This window comes from Cervus elaphus, chromosome 9 (assembly GCF_910594005.1).
Source record: "Cervus elaphus chromosome 9, mCerEla1.1, whole genome shotgun sequence".
Taxonomy (NCBI): domain Eukaryota; kingdom Metazoa; phylum Chordata; class Mammalia; order Artiodactyla; family Cervidae; genus Cervus; species Cervus elaphus.
Window position 1 is genome coordinate 90,052,982 of NC_057823.1, and position 17,140 is coordinate 90,070,121.

The 17,140-nt window shown below is 36.7% G+C and overlaps 1 protein-coding gene across 1 annotated transcript in view; it reads left to right on the forward strand.

Moving 5' to 3' along the window:
- The window catches only part of ADGRV1 (adhesion G protein-coupled receptor V1), a 540,993-nt gene that overhangs the window by 82,327 nt on the left and 441,526 nt on the right, over nucleotides 1–17,140 (forward strand). The window contains exons 22-25 of the mRNA XM_043913586.1: nucleotides 4,318–4,494; nucleotides 8,171–8,351; nucleotides 9,322–9,524; nucleotides 15,340–15,469. Coding sequence (XP_043769521.1) covers nucleotides 4,318–4,494; nucleotides 8,171–8,351; nucleotides 9,322–9,524; nucleotides 15,340–15,469 — 691 coding nt within the window. The remainder of the gene's footprint in view (nucleotides 1–4,317; nucleotides 4,495–8,170; nucleotides 8,352–9,321; nucleotides 9,525–15,339; nucleotides 15,470–17,140) is intronic.

Consider the following 17,140-nt stretch of genomic DNA (forward strand, 5'->3'; position numbering starts at 1 on the left):
GCAAATCACGTAATGAAAAACACAGAACTTAGGAGAGAGAGACACAGCCCCCTAAATTGGTCAGTAGTAGAAAAATTAAAATGTAGGGACCTAATAAAGAATAGGTTTACATAATGTTTTTAAGTCTTAAATATGTTTATCAAGTATGACATGTATACCTTAAAAAAATGTTAAGTTTGTTTGTAAAAGTGGGGAAAATGCGGTTAAGTGATAGAAGGAGGGTTATTTGAAGTCAGAGGGAAAGTTGTCATATTAGATGCAGGTAAGTGGCTGATAACACACATGCTGAACTGAGGTAACTGGAAGGTGTGCATGCCCATGTAGCTTGTTTCAGGTGGTGCAGTTTTCTGTGTTTGCCATGTTTCTAATGGATGAAGTTTTACATAAATAAATGTGAAATCCATTTATGTTTAGAATGCTTCCTGATATGTCAGTTGTATTGGGATACTCATTTCAAAACCAGGGTTACTTCAGACCTGATTGTATTTGGTCCTCTTCTATCTAGGTTTATTTCTCTATTGTCTCATCCAGTCTTTACATACCATTTATGTCATGACATTAAAATATGCCATTTGTATATGGCCTTGAAATACCAGTTTTTAAACTGAACTCTAGTTGATTTATAATCTGTAATAAATACGTATTAGTTTCACATGTACGGCAAAGTGATTCAGTTACACTGAATCAGATTCTTTTCCACTATGGTTTATTACAAGATATTGAATATAGTTTCCTGTTCAGTTCAGTTCAGTTGCTCAGTCATGTACGACTCTCTGTGACCTCATGAACCACAGCATGCCAGGCCTCCTGTCCATCACCAACTCCCGGAGTTTACCCAAACTCATTCCCTTTGAGTTGGTGTTGCCATCCAACCATCTCATCCTCTGTCGTCCCCTTCTCCTCCTGCCCTCAATATTTCCCAGCATCAGGGTCTTTGCCAATGAGTCAGCTCTTCGCATCAGGTGGCCAAAGTATTGGAGTTTCAGCTTCAACATCAGTCCTTCCAATGAACACCCAGGATTGATCTCCTTTAGGATGGACTGGTTGGATCTCCTTGCAGTCCAAGGGACTCTCAAGAGTCTTCTCCAACACCACAGTTCAAAAGCATCAATTCTTCTGCGCTCAGCTTTCTTTATAGTCCAACTCTCACATCCATACATGACTACTGGAAAAACCATAGCCTTGACTAGACAGACCATTGTTGACAAAGTAATGTCTCTCTGCTTTTTAATATACTGTCTAGGTTGGTCATAACTTTCCTTCCAAGGAGTAAGCGTCTTTTAATTTCATGGCTGCAATCACCATCTGCAGTGATTTTGGAGTCCCAAAAAACAATGTCAGCCTGTTTCCACTCTTTCCCCATCTATTTGCCTTGAAGTGATGGGATCAGATGCCATGATCTTAGTTTTCTGAATGTTGAGCTTTAAGCCAACTTTTTCACTCTCCTCTTTCACTTTCATCAACAGGCTCTTTAGTTCCTCTTCACTTTGTGCCATAAGGGTGGTGTCATCTGCATATATGAGGTTATTGATATTTCTCCCGGTCATCTTGATTCCAGCTTGTGCTTCCTCCAGCCCAGCGTTTCTCATGATGTACTCTGCACATAAGTTAAATAAGCAGGGTGACAATATACAGCTTTGACGTAATCCTTTTCCTATTTGGAACCAGTCCATTGTTCTATGTCTAGTTCTAACTGTTGCTTCCTGACCTGCATACAGGTTTCTCAAGAGGTAGGTCAGGTGGTCTGGTATTTCCATCTCTTTCAGAATTTTCCACAGTTTACTGTGATCCACACAGTCAAAGGCTTTGGCATATTCAATAAAGCAGAAATATTTGTTTTACTGGAACTCTCTTGCTTTTTCTATGATCCAGCAGATGTTGGCAATTTGATCTGTGCTTCCTCTGCCTTTTCTAAAGCCAGGTTGAGCATCTGGAAGTTCATGGTTCATGTACAGTTGAATGAAGCCCGGCTTGGAGAATTTTGAGCATTACTTTACTAGTGTCTGAGATAAGTACAATTGTGTGGTAGTTTGAGCATTCTTTGGCACTGCCTTTCTTTGGGATTGGAATGAAAACTGACCTTTTCCAGTCCTGTGGCCACTGCTGCATTTTCCTAATTTTCTGACATATTGAGTACAGCACTTTCACAGCATCATCTTTTAGGATTTGAAATAGCTCAACTGGAATTCCATCATCTCCACTAGCTTTGTTCATAGTGATGCTTCCTAAGGCCCACTGGACTTCACATTCCAGGATGTCTGGCTCTAGGTGAGTGATCACACCATTGTGATCATCTGGGTCGTGAAGATCTTTTTTGTACAGTTCTTCTGTGTATTCTTGCCACCTCTTCTTAATATCTTCTGCTTCTGTTCGGTCCATACCCTTTCTGTCCTTTATTAAGCTCATCTTTGCATGAAGTAGTTCCCTGTGCTATACAGTAAATCCTTGTTGTTTGTTTTATATATGGTGGTGTGTATCTGTTCATCTCATACTCCTAACGTTCTTACACCCTTCCCCCTTGGGTAGCCATAAGCTTTCTGTGTCTGTGAGTCTGTTTCTGGCTTTTCTTCCCAGCACCACACAGCTTGTAGAGTCTTAGTTCCTTGACCAGGGGTTGAATCTGGGCCCATGGTAGTGAAAGCCTGATTCTTAACCACTGGACCATCAGGGAGTTTCCTGTTTCTGTTTTGTAAATAAGTTTATCTGTATTACTTTTTAGATTCCACATATAATTGATGACATATAATATCTTTCTCTGACTTACTTCTCTTAGTATGATAATCTCTAGGTCTATCCATGTTGCTGAAAATGGCAGTATTTCATTCTTTTTTATGGCTAACATTCCGTCATCTGTGTATGTATTATACGACATCACCTGAAGCAGTGGGCCTAGTGTAACGGGAACGTTCTGTTGAAGACTCAGCCGAAGTACCAGCTCAGGGCCAACATTTGAAGGGTTGGGTGCTGTCCTTCAGGACCTAGTATGTGTACCCAGTGGCTGATGTCTGTTTCTGTGTCTCCAGAGATTAGACCACATGGGCATAGGAAGCGAGAGGGAGCAGCAGGACTGAATCTCTATCCCCTCCTGCTCCCGTGTTTTAGGCTCCACTGGATTAGAAGTTCTGGTTGGACCAGGAGATAGAATATGCCCATCAGGAAACAGACTAAAGGCTGTTTCTGAACAACCACATGGTCGTTTTGGATTTCTTATGCTCGTGGATGAGCCGGCAAATAAAGGAGTTACACAATACTGCTCCCTGGGACGCTTGATCTTCTTTACCTTGAGGCAGTAGGGGTGCTGATGCTCAGTGAAACTCAGAGGGTTTACTGGAACAACAACCAGTGTTTCTGTGCTCCTTGATAACTGACTGTTGCCTGTTAGCAGACAAATTTCAAGTCCGTTTTCTTCAGCTCTGATGTTAGCACCAAAATAGCTGTATTTAATGTTGATCAGAGGTGCTTAAGATTGATAAGAAAAATTAAAAAATGACACTATGTATTAAGATTTATAGTTTGAGCTCTGTTTATTTAGTTTTAGTTCTTTTTTTCTATGAGTTATGTATTTGATACTATAAAAATAGAATCGGGAGAACAAGAATATGCAGACCTAAGATATTCCAATTTCCTGCTCCATGTAATTACTAAACACTATCTTAAAATATAGATAAAAATGCTTTCCACAGGAAAAAATGCACACACATGTATGTAAACACACATATATGTGTTTATGTCAGAAATAGCAAAAAGATATTGATCACAGTATCAGTGCCCTCCTTTACCTGACTGTTGTCTCCCCACCAGGAATTTTTCAAGGTTCTCCCCACTGCATACTTTGTATCACCTCCAAATGATTTCGCCAGATTCTCTTGATTACTTCTTATGTTTATGCCTAAAAAGTTCTCCGTGATGTCATGTTCCACTCTCTACCCTTAACTTTAGTGCTAACTCATCATAAAATCATGAGCTTGTTTTCCTCTTTAGACTTATCTGGAAAAAGGATTGTACTAAAAACAAACAAACAAACAAAAAACTAGCACAGTGCCAGACCCGAGAGGTTTCAATGAATGAATTACATGGTATAGTTAATTATTGCTGTTTTGCCTTTATTTATCCTTTTAAAGGAATGAACCAAAAAACCAATGATTGTAAATATTTTTTAGCAATCAGAGATATTTCTGGAAGAATGTAGAGGCCTCCTTACAGATGTAGAAAGTTACAGAACTAAGTTTATGGTGAAAGACTTTCACGAAAGCATTTGTAATTTTATCATTGATTTGAATCAGTATATACTTACAACGAGTTTATGTTCAATTTCAGATCGCAGAGGAGGGATCCACCATTTCATGTGTAGTGGAGCGAACTAGAGGAGCTCTGGATTATGTGCGTGTGTTTTACACTATCTCACAGATCGAATCTGATGGTGTTAATTACCTTGTTGATGATTTTGCTAATGCCAGTGGAAGTATCATGTTCCTTCCTTGGCAGAGATCAGAGGTAAATCCTGTCTTCTTTTCTTTCTTTGAAAACCTCTTGGGAAGCTTCCCCTTATCCATTTATTGTGTAATTTATTTTTAGCATCCTGCTTTTTAAGCAATTTGGAATATTTAGGTGATTAGGTATATCTCATGGTCTGAGATATTTTTGTATTTATTTCTTCAAAAGAAACATTAAGAATGTTGAATAACATGTGTTATAGTTTTGTCATTGTTGTTCAGTTGCCAAGTTGAGTCTGACTCTAGTGGTCACGTGGACTGTAGCCCACACACTCCTCTGTCCAAAGGATTTCCCAGGCTAGAATACAGGAGTGGGTTTCCTCCATTTCCTTCTCCAGGGCATCTTCCCTTGCCTCTCCTGCATTGGCAGGTGGGTTCTTTACCACAGAGCCACCAGTTAGAGTTTTATCTATTCTTTAATATATGTGTTAATAAAAATGGTATAGCATGAAGGTTTATCATTATTTATTACCAATATAGTGAGAAACTGCAAAACTCTTAATACTTAAAAATTCAACACTTAAGAATTCTTTCAGTCAGCCAAGAGGAATTATTTTAACTGTAATCTCATTTTATTTTTAAATTTGGAAAAATAGGTAATCTTTCTTTGTTTTGAAAGTAAAAAATCACCAGTTTTCTCAAAAACTTGCTGTGAACCAGAGTCTGATTTCTGAATATATACTTCAGAAATAAGTGACACTTCTTATAAGTGAAATAAAAATGAGACCTTCTCTTATATCAAAAATTTTCTTACTTTCTATTAGTCTAGTATGTTGGAATATTCATATCAGTGTAATGTTTTATTAAAAATGTAGATAGCTTATAGGTCAACAGTGATAAATAGAATAATTTAAGACTTGCAAATGTAATCTTTGAAGAAATTTTTAAGGGACTTAGGCATTGACTGGATGAAAAAGATAAAATTAGGGCAAACTTGAAATATTCTTAAGATTTAAAGAGTTGAAGCTCAAGAAGAGTGGCCAACTATCTATACTTCGGGGAAAGAAGGAAAAATGTTAAAACAAAACTTCCCCAAAAGCAGTCTGAAGAGAGAGCGATAATAAATATTTTTACTGATATTCGATAAAATGAGGAATAGGAGGACACTAGTAAGCTTTCACGAGGCTGAGATCATTCAGTTTAAAGGACTATTTTCTGATGCTTTTTTCACTTCTTTTTTGGATTTGAAATACTCAAATCAAGTAATAATAACAGTATGTGGTGAATTTTTAATGTTCCTCTTTGGAAAACAGAGTTGATCATCAAATATTTCTATTGGAACATTTACCAACTATGAAATAAAAGTGTAACTGGGAACTGCTGTTTTATAAAGTGGGTTCATGTATATTTTGGAAGAGATAAGAGTTAATAAATAAGATTTTGGTTAGGTAAATAGTCATACATGCTGCTGTCAAGATTTATTTAAGGTATTTTCTTCGATCATTTTAAAAGTTCTTTAAAAAATAAATTGACCTTTAAAGCAACAGTAATAACACTGAATAAAGGTGTTGGTTTACAGCACTATGACTGTTGCTCAGTCTTACCAAGCCAGAGCCTGGATCCTGGGGTGTCTGCTGATGCTCTAACACTGTGCTTTCTAGCACAGACAGCAGTAGTTTTGTTGTTGCTTTCTAGATAACTGAGGGAGTGTATTTAATTAAGTATACTTAAATTGCACCCAGAAACCTAGCTGCCAGAGAGTCTAAGTGTGTGTTGGTGTTTGCCACAATGCACGAACTTAAAATAGAAATGTGTTTTTCAAGTGTTTTTAAGTGGTCTGTTAGTTATGAAATCAGTTTAGTGAGTTATGATCAAGATTTAAAAAATAGAAAGTAGAGCGTATAGCATAATAAAGTCACTGTATGAAATACATTTATAGTTTGATATGGTCTTCAGTTTGAAAGTCTTCGTTTCACTAAAATGAGCAGTTACTTTGGTATCATTCAATGCTTGAAAAAATATTAATTGCTTCATTTTTAATGGACAGCTTGATGTTTTGGTGTTGCTTTTCGTAGTAACATTTGTCAACTTGCTTTCTGGGGGCAAGATGTGTTAAATCTTAAGTCTACTTTTTGTTTTCTCTAGCTCAAGAACAATGACAATATTTAAGTAGAATATCTGAGCACATTGACCATTCCATATATTAGTTTATTAATTAAAATTCTGATCAAAATGAACATCAAAACCAAATTCAGATTCTACCTTGGGCCTAGTGGTACAAAAACTACATTAAAAAAAAGGCTCTCCAAATGATTTTAGGCCCAGTGACTAGTGTTTGAAACTTGCATTTGGAGGTACAGTCTGTTTTCAGACGTTTGTCACCTTCCTTTCTCGAAGAAACCAGGAAATCATATGTCATTCCTTCCTGTCCCTCACTCCCTATGCTGAGTCTTTAAGATCTGGGTCTTTTGTCCCCAGAACAAATCTCAAATCCATCTCTTATTTTCATCTCCTTTGTCCCTGCACTAGTTTAGAACCTCAGTATTTCTGGTCCGTCACCTCCTAACTTTTGCACCCCTTCTGGCTCTGTCCACTCTGTTTACATTCTGCCTTGGTACTGATGCTGAAATGTAATCCTCATTTTATCTGTCTCCTGCTTATGCTTCTTCAGTTTTGCTTTACTCTCTATGGAATGAAGTTCATTTTTCTGATGATACCATGACAGGTCCCTATAGTCTTGACCTCTATTTATCCATCCAGCCTTAGTGTCTAATTGTAGTTCCCCAGATATCTTATTCTTTCATGCTCTTGTTTCTTTTATCTGCCCTTCCCCCATTATTACTTAAACTACAACTAATTCATTAAGACTTACTTCAAACCTGTCTATTGTAAAACCTTTACCAGACAGAGGCTTCCCTGGTGGCTCAGGGGAAAAGAAACCGCCTGTAATACGGGAAATGCAACACAGGAGACACGGGTAGAGCTGATTGTTCTGTTCTCAGTTTATTTTGTACGTAACTCTATGACATTTTTACATTGCATTTTAAATGTTTTTCCACAGGTCTCTCTCCTACAGACGACTCTTAAGTCTCTGGACTAGAAATTGCCCATTGTAGATGTCAACATGCTTGTTTAGTTAATGAAAGAGAGAGGAATCATTTTTTCACTTCAGATTTTGACTTAGGTTTTGCAGAGCATGGCTGAATTATTGCTGTTTCTTTTCCAAATGTTTTTTGGGCAGTTTGTGTATGCCAGACTTCTAGGGTCTGTTGTAAATCTGTTTTCTAGCATGCTGCCTCTAGGTATGTCAGACTTTCCTTAGGCAGTAACTAGACATATTGTCCTTTCCTACAATCCTACCACATCCTAACAGATAATGTGCATTTCCTTAAGTAGGAATTCTATACCCTGAGGTTGGTAATCCTGCTCTCTTTGGTATAGGAATACATGATATGGGTATATCACTATATCACATATGCTATGATATTAATACATTACTAGGATATTTTTATACAGAAAATATTACTGTTCAGTACCCATTATTGATTAAAGAATTAATTTCTCAGATATTTCTCTCTCTCACTCTGTGTTTTAATGTTTAAGTTTTTGTAGAAATCTCTCATGTTAGGAAATAACTTCAGTTGGCTGCTTTATTTTCTTCTGGTGAGTGGTAAATACTTTCTGCTTGCTTATTCTACTTGTCATTGCTTATTGCCTCTGGATTTTTGTGTTTAAAGGTCCTGAATATTTATGTCCTTGATGATGATATTCCTGAGCTTAATGAGTATTTCCGTGTGACCTTGGTTTCTGCGATTCCTGGAGATGGGAAAATAGGTTCGACTCCCACCAGTGGTGCAAGCATAGACCCTGAAAAGGAAACAACGGATATCACCATCAAAGCTAGTGATCATCCATATGGTAACCACGCCCTTGTGCAAGGATAGTCTTCCCTCCTCTGGGTATACTTGTTCTTATTAAGAGTTTAAGGGACTTTTGCAAAATGATTGAAGTAGACCTTCTTTGGATCTCTAACCTTCTAAGCTCTTGAACTTCTAAGCTGCCATTTTGAGGGATGGTGTTTATGAAATAAAAGAACCAGTTTCTAAAGTTAAAGAATATATTTTATAAAGTATATGCAGGATTATTTTAAATGGAAATAAAAGTATTTTTATTCATGGCTATCAAAAGTTTTAGTTTTAAAAATTATCCTACTGTGATATGTTAACACCTGGTTGAAGTACATTGTAATTTATGTTTTATTAGACTTCAAAAAAGTAGAGTTATCACTGTCTGTTTATATTAATTTCTTCTTGTCATATGCTGAAAAGGGATACTTTTCTTAGTTGGGCAACAATAACAGATGTCTGTTATAATAAGTTGAGACTGTTTTCTGCAGTGAATAGTAGTATTTCTTTTGCAGGAAAGCATCCAATAAAAAAAGTCTGTGTAGGAAACCTGGGAAGTTCTTCAACTCATTTTCATACTTAAATTTTCAAAAAAATGAATTGCGAGTCCTTTGGGGTGCCATTAATTTTGTTTTGCTATATGTTTAAGGATGAATTCTAGAGACAAATATGAGTAAATATATGATAATATATATTGTAAAACTCCATCACTGTTCTTTTTATTGACGTTTCCTTTAAAAAAAGTTTTCTTTAGGTAGAGACAAGGAAAATTGTCATTTTAGTTTTTAATATCCTGAAAACTTCCTACCATATTCTGTGTCAAAAGCATGTTAATCAAATCGTCACTGAGGTCTTTTCTAAAGGAGAGCCCTCTGAATTTTATCCTGGTGATCAAAATAATTGTGTAAGGTAGTTTTAAGTGCATATGAAATTCTTCCACAGATAACTGGGGCAAATATGCCATTTCTCTTTGTATCTGCCAGGCTTGCTACAGTTCTGCACTGGGCCGCCTCCGCAGCCTGAGGACCCAATGACCCTACCTGCACGCAGTGTTCCCCACGTCACCGTGCGGGAGGAAGATGGAGAAGTTAGGTTGTTGGTCGTCCGTGCACAAGGGCTCCTGGGGAGGGTTATAGCAGAATATAGAACAGTGTCACTGACAGCATTCAGTCCTGAAGACTACCAGGTAAAATCCCTTAATCCTTTTGAAGCAGTCCATACACTTGTAGAACATACACAGTCCCCTTCTAGGATTGCAAGGGGCTTGGCACTGTACATGCAACTTATTAAACAAGGAAAGGAAGCATTGATGGTTTGAGATTTATGTGAAGCCTTTAAATTTATGTGAATTTAAAGTATTTCTGTCCCCCAAAGTTTGACACTTAAATAGCTATCCTGTTGATTTCTCTTGTCCCTTTTATCTGTCATAGTCTTCATCATATTATTTTGATCTTCTAGGTTTTAATCGTATGTATTTAAAAATTATGTTTTGTAGACATTTTCAATCCCCTTGTCTGTGTCTGTCGAACACAATCAAAATTGTAAAGAAATTATATGTCTATGTCATTTCAATTTTAATGTTTTTCTCCAAGTGAGAACCAGTGTGGTACTGGCAAAAAAAGAAAACCAGTTTGGAAACTGGGTTTAAACTGAGCTTCTAAATGTGTGGCCTTAACGGAGAGTCAATCTTTCCTGACCTCAGTTTCCTTATTGGTAAGAGAGAGATAATACCTGTTGGGCAGGTCACCCTGAGGATTAATGGCAGTTTTAAGTGTCACATACTGTATGTGGCACATATATAAGTAACCCTGAATAACTGTTATGTAGCCTTATTGTCACCGCTACTCATATTAAGTGAATGCTCATAATTTCTTCTTGGCTATACTTCTCAGGAAGTATTTTATATCCTTCAACTTTTGTCTTTCCAAAGAATCTTTTCCTTTAAATTTAATATTAGTTATCTTGATTTTCCTTTTATTCCTAATAAGACCTGTACAAGGGTGTAGTCTTCAGTAATTTGTGCATGCTTTTTCTCCCCAATTCCAGAAAACTTCGCTAAGTGAATTCAATTAATTTTGGCTGTATTGCAGTTGGCAAAGTTTTCTGACTTGTTTTATTGGGCAAGTTATATTTCTCTTGCCCTAACATTTATTTCATCTTTAGCTAGTTTGGTATGAAATACCTTCCATAGGGTATCTCGACTCAGCTTAGTATTATTGTCTTCTCTGCATTCTCTTAAAGAAACACTTCAGTCTTATACTGATGTTCTTTTAAAAGCTATTTTTTTTAACTTGATTGAGGTATAGTTGACAAATAAAATTATATATATTTAAGATTTACAATTTAATATTTTGATATACATATACTGTGTGAAATAATTACTGCCGTCAAGCTAATTAACATATCCATCACTTCACATAGATAATGTTTCCTTTCCCTTCCTTCCTTCCCTCCTTTCTCACTTTCTTTCAGGAAGTTTAAGATCTACCCTCTTAGCAGATTTCAGGTGTGTAGTATAGTACTGCACCAGAACTTATTCACCTTGCATTACTGAAACTTTGGAAGTATCCTTTGGTAAACATCTCCTTATTTTCCCCTTCCCTCAGATCCTGGCAAGCACTGTTCTAGTCTGGTCTCTGCTTCTGTGAGTTTGACTATTTTAGATTCCATGTACTAGTGAGATCATGAAGTATTTGTCTTTCTGTGTCTCCTTATTTTACCTAGCATAATGTTCTCCAGGTTCATCCCTGTTGTATACGACAGAATTTACTTCTTTTTTCTTGTCTGTGCCATTTGGCATGTGGGATCTTAGTTCCCCAACCAGAGATGGAACCCACCCCCCCTCCCTGGAAGGTGGATTCTTAATCCCTGGACCACCAGGGAAGACCCCTTCTTTTCTTAAGGCTGAATAATATTCTGTTCTTTCTGTCTGTCCATCAGTGTATTTATCTATCTATATAATTTTCTTTATTCATCTGCTGACAGACATTTAGGTTGTATATCTTGGCTACTGTGAATAATGCTTCAATGAACATGGAAATATAGCTGTCTCCTCAAAATAATAAATTTATATTCTTTAGTGAATTTATATCCAGTGAATATATATCCTGGACATATATCCAGGAGTATAATTGCTGGATTGTATGACAGTTCTATTTTTAGTTTTTTGAGAAACCTCCATACTGTTTTCCACTGTGGTTGTACCAATTTACATTCCCACCAGTAGTGTATGAGCATTCCCTTTTCTTCACATCCTTGACAACATTTGTTATTTGTGCTGTTTTTGATGTCAGCCATTCTGACGGGTGTGAGGTGATATCTCATTGTAGTTTTGATTTGCATTTCTCTGGTGATTGGCGATGCTGAGCATCTTGTCATGTGCTTGTCCATCTATATTCCTCTTTAGAAAAACATCTGTTCTGTTATTTAGCCCATTTTTTAATTGAGTTGATTTTTTAAATGTTGAGTTGTCTGAATTGTATATATATGTTGGATATTAATCCCTTACTTGTCATATTATTTGGAAAAAAAATCTCTTATTTGATAGGTTGTATTTTCATTCTGTGGATAGCTTTCCTTGCTGTGCAAAAGCCTTGAGGTTTTATTAGTTTCGACTTGTTTACTTTTGCTTTCATTGGTTTTGTGTCTGTTTTTGCGCTAGTACCGTACTGTTTTGATTGCTGTAGCCTTCTGGTGTAGTCTGACGTCAGGGAGTGTGATTTCTTCGGCTCTGTCCTTCTCAAGATTGTTTTGGCTATTTGAGGTCTTCTGTGTTTCAGACAAATTCTAAAATTATTTGTTGAATAAAAGGGGTGAGAGTAGGCATCCTTGTCTTGTTTCTTATCTTAGAGGAAATGCTTTCTGCTTTCCTCCATTGAGTATGCTGTTAGTTGTGGATTTGACATATATGACCATATTCAATCTCCAGTTGGATTATCATTTTCTTTAATAACTAAAACAAAATGAAAAAATATGTTCTTATCCTCCGTGACTGTCAGAAAGTTAGTACCTTTGGAGACCTTTTTGAGAATTTTCAGGCTATGAGCTGCTGAACGAATGTTGTGTTAGCAGGCATGAAAACAATACGAATCTTGTACATCTCCGTTAGAACTCCTGGATGATCAGATCCCTTGTCAGTTAGCAGTGATATTTTGAAAGGGATTTTTTTTTTTCTGAGAGGTAGCTCTCCACAGTAGACTTAAATATTTAGTAAATTGTGTTGTTAACAGATGTGCTGTCATCTCGGCTTTAGTGTTCCATTTATAGAGCACAGGTATAGTAGGTTTAGCATCATTCTTAAGAGCCCTCGGGTTTTTGGAATGGTAAATGGGCATTTGCTTCAACTTAAAGTTACCAGCTGCATTAGCCCTTAGTAAGAAAATTAGTCTGTCTTTTGAAGCTTTGAATCTTGCCGTTGACTTCTTTCTAGTTTTGAAGTTCCTCGATGGTGTGTTCTTCCAATATAAGGTTGTTTTATTTACATTGAAAGAGTCTTTAGTTTAGCCACCTTCATTAATTATCTTAGCGAGATCTCCTGGATAACTTGCTGCAGCTTCTGCATCAGTACTTGCCGTTTCACCTTGTACTTCTGTGTTGTGGAGTTGGCATCTTTCTGTCAACCTTATGAGCTAACCTCTGATAGCTTCAGACCTTTTTTCTGCAGCTTTCTCACCTCCCTCAGCTTTTATGGAATTGAAGAGAGTTAGGGCCTTTTGTCGGAGAAGGCAATGGCACCCCACTCCAGTACTCTTGCCTGGAAAATCCCATGGATGGAGGAGCCTGGTGGGCTGCAGTCCCTGGGGTCACTAAGAGTTGGACACGACTGAGCGACTTCACTTTCCCTTTTCACTTTCATGCACTGGAAAAGGAAATGGCAACCCACTCCAGTGTTCTTGCCTGGAGAATCCCAGGGACAGCGGAGCCTGGTTGGGCTGCCGTCTATGGGGTCGCACAGAGTCGGACACGACTGAAGCGACTTAGCAGCAGCAGCAGCAGGGCCTTTTGTGGATTAGGGTTTAAGATTGTGGATTATTGGTTTAAGAGAATGTTGTGACTCGTTTGATCTTCTATCTAGACCACTGCTATCTAAACTTTCTCCATATGCATCAGTAGGCTGTTTTGTTTTCTTATCATTTATGTGTTCACTGGAGTAGCACTTTTGGTTTCCTTCAAGAACTTTTCCTTTGCATTTAAAACTTAGCTACCTGTCTGGCTGAATGGGTATGGGTTTTGGCCTATCTCAGCTTTTGACATGCCTTTCTCATTAAGCTTAATAATCATTTCTAACCTTTGATTTAAAGTGAGAGACATGTGACTCTTCCTGTCACTTGAGCACGTAAAAGTCATTGTAGGGTTACTTATTAGCCTAATTTCAATATTGTTGTATCTAAGAAAATAGGAGGCCCCAGGAGAGGGAGCAAGATGGGGTAATGGCTTGTCAGTGGAGCAGTCAGAGCACATGTGACATGTATTAAGTTAGCTATTTTCTATGGATGTCTTTCCCTATGCCTCCAAACAACTATAACAGTAACATCAAAGATCACAGATCACAATAGCAAATATAACAATTATGACAAAATTTTAACTATGGCAAAAATTACCAGAATGTGACACAGAGACAAGTGAGCAAACACTATTGGAAAAAATGGTCCCAAATAAACTTGTTCTGTGCAGGGTTGCCACACACTGTTAATTTGTAAAAAAACAAAAAACAAAAACCCCAAAAAACAGTGTCTGCAAAGTATAGGTCTGCCAGTAGAAATTTGGGAGTTGGAAACATATACATAACATTAAAAGCTTAGAATATGGTATAACCTTGTCTAGAGATAGAGTCTAGGGAGAATCTGATGAAGAATAGCTTTTTCAGGTCCTAGGAGAATGTTAAAATTGCAAAGAACACAAGGATGAGCCAAAAAGGTAGGAAAAACAGAAAGTGTGATATCATGGAATACCAGAAAGTGAGGGAGTGGCCAATTGTGTAAGATATTGCTAGGGTTAAATATTATGGTTTCCTAAGACAGTCAGATGTTATTTCTGTTGTTAAGACTTGTAGAATTACTCCTCTGATAACTGGACACTAGGCAAAGGTACTTTTTTTCCTTGAGCCTATGATATGTCTTTTATAGTTGCTGTTTTCTATCCTGTGCTTAACACTCTTTCTGGAATATTTTTATGGAGATAGAGATATGTCTTGACTAATTTTGAGTCCTAAACATCCTAAGTGGTGTCATGCACATGCTATGTGTTTGAAGATATTGAAAAAAAATTAATAAATGAGTGATTAAGTGAATTGGTACTTGGGTTCCTCAGTTTAGTTTTAAGATCATTAATTGTTCCACAGGATGAAATAGAGTTGTCCACAAAACCTAACCGTAGAAAAATTTAAACATCTTTAAAATTTATTCTCATGACTTGAGAGGAAAATGCTTATATTAGGTAATGGGAGAAAAAAGGACCCTAAGACTTCAAGTAACTCTTTATTTTTCTCTTAGTTATGAACTTTTCTGATGGGAAATCTATATTATGAATTTCATTTGAGAGTATAATTAAAGAATAATTAATGCCCAATGGATCAGTATTTATTATTGCTAGGGAAAATGCCATTATTATTATTATACCGTAGCATTTAAATTATTCAGTGATGTAATCCGAATAGTTCTCAGTATACTTAGTCAAAGGAATTTCATATATCTCATTGAATTAATTGTTTAGGAATTTGTGGATGTCACCTATACAGATTTCTTATTTGCCTTAATAGTTTTTTGATGAATAAGCAAGTAAGAGAAATAAAAATCCATCTACTTTATTTAGTTTGAGAGTATTTATTATTTAGAATTTATATTAATCACTGTTCATAGCCACTTAAATGTTTTCAATTTTATATTTATCTGCATCTGTTTCAGTATTTGTAACAATCTGGGACATAGTAAACATTCTCATCTTTTACATTCATACACAAAATAATTATAATCTAATGAACAAATCTTTTATTTATATTTCAGAGTGTTGCTGGCACCTTAGAATTTCAACCAGGAAAAAGATTTAAATACATTTCTGTAAATATCACTGATAATTCTATTCCTGAATTGGAGAAATCCTTTAAAGTTGAGTTGTTAAACTTGGAAGGAGGAGGTAAGAATGGTGACTCAAAAATATCAAAAGTTTACTTGTCCACTCACTATGATAGTGGATTAAGTAAATAAGTTTCTTTTGAATTAACCTATTGTGCTGGTTTTCCCTCTTTCATTACCCTTTGGTCTTTTCCTAAAGTAGATGTGCTTTTATAGTGAAATAATTTAATTATACTGAATCACCAAATTATAGTTATCATTTATAGTGGTGCCCCTAAAATCATCTCTCCTTCTTCTTCCTTATTTCAGTTTTCACAGTAGCTCCTTTAGCTATATCCAGTTGTAGAATAGGTCAAAATTAATCCCTTTGGGAAACCTATTATGAAGTGATTATCAATAAAGCAGGTTAACAATATTCTCAGTTCTAATATGCTGAAAACTCTGATTTATCACAGACTTTTGGAGTCAAAAATCCATTTTATGGCAAAACACCTCTGTATTGAAGAGAGGCTGCTTACAGTCTTTATTTATCCCAGATAGATTAACTATATATATTTCTTTGCAGAAGCATCACTCTGTTTGATTAGCAGGTGCTGCTGGGGGTTTATAGAACACATGAGATGTGTACCATATTATCTTTGTAAGTGTAAGAATTTGAGAGTTGGTATTCATCAGATCAGTCTCTTCCCTTACAAAAGCTGGTATTATTATCTTGTTATTATTTTTATGTTTTGATGAAGAAAGTCATAGTACTGAATAAGCCATCCAAGGGGGAGAAATCGGGTAGGACAGAAATACTAAGATTGTCTTTTAGTATTAGTGAGACTTTGGGGAAGTATGACAGAATTTTCCCATGTTTGCCTTCCCTGTTCTCCCAAAGCCCAGGTGAAACCAGAGAGGACAGGTCAGGGAAATGATTAAACAGCATCACAGCTTGGTTGGCTACATAGAACAGTAAAAGCAAGCTGGACACCCTGCTGGACTGGTGTCATGTAACAGGACCAGCTTTGCTTGTCTCAAGCAAAGAGACAAGTCCTCCCATTTCCAGATCATTATTTTCATGAAAGGACTTTGTTAATCAGAAGTCACTGTAAAGTATTTGAAAAGTTGCTCTTTGTATTACTTATTGCGAAAACTACTTGGGTAATAGAGAAAATGTTAGTGAGCCTTACCTAATATTGATTGTTAAGGAACATCAGATTTTCTTTAGAAATTATATTTGTGATCATAGTGTTTACTTGTGATTTTATAGAGGAGCTTCCTTCTATATCGCTAGAATATACATCGGTATGTATTATTGGGCACGAGAACTCATTTGAAAACCAGTCTTGCACTTTCCTAAGTCAGCTGTACTGGCAGAGAATCTGATCCTCCCAGCCCGCCCTGAGTGGGGATTGGAGGTAGAGGAACCTAGATGCAGGCCTCCATTCCTTGAGTCATAGCTGGGCTGCCTAAGAGGTGATTTAGCTTGTAGAACTAAGCTTTTGGGGGATCAAAGGAGAAATCCTTATTCCACACTGTTTTGCCAGTAAGACCCTTCTACATATGACAGCCACCAGAGTAGGTGTCCTATGCTAGTTGGGGTACATTGGGATTAAATTTTGCCCCTCTTCCTTGTAACCTGTGGTTAATATGGAAGCACAGCCATGCACTGGATATTCCCTGAAATCCATTTTGTCTCTAAGGCTGTTTCAGGTTTTGGGTGTCATCAGTTCTCATGTCTGGTATATCC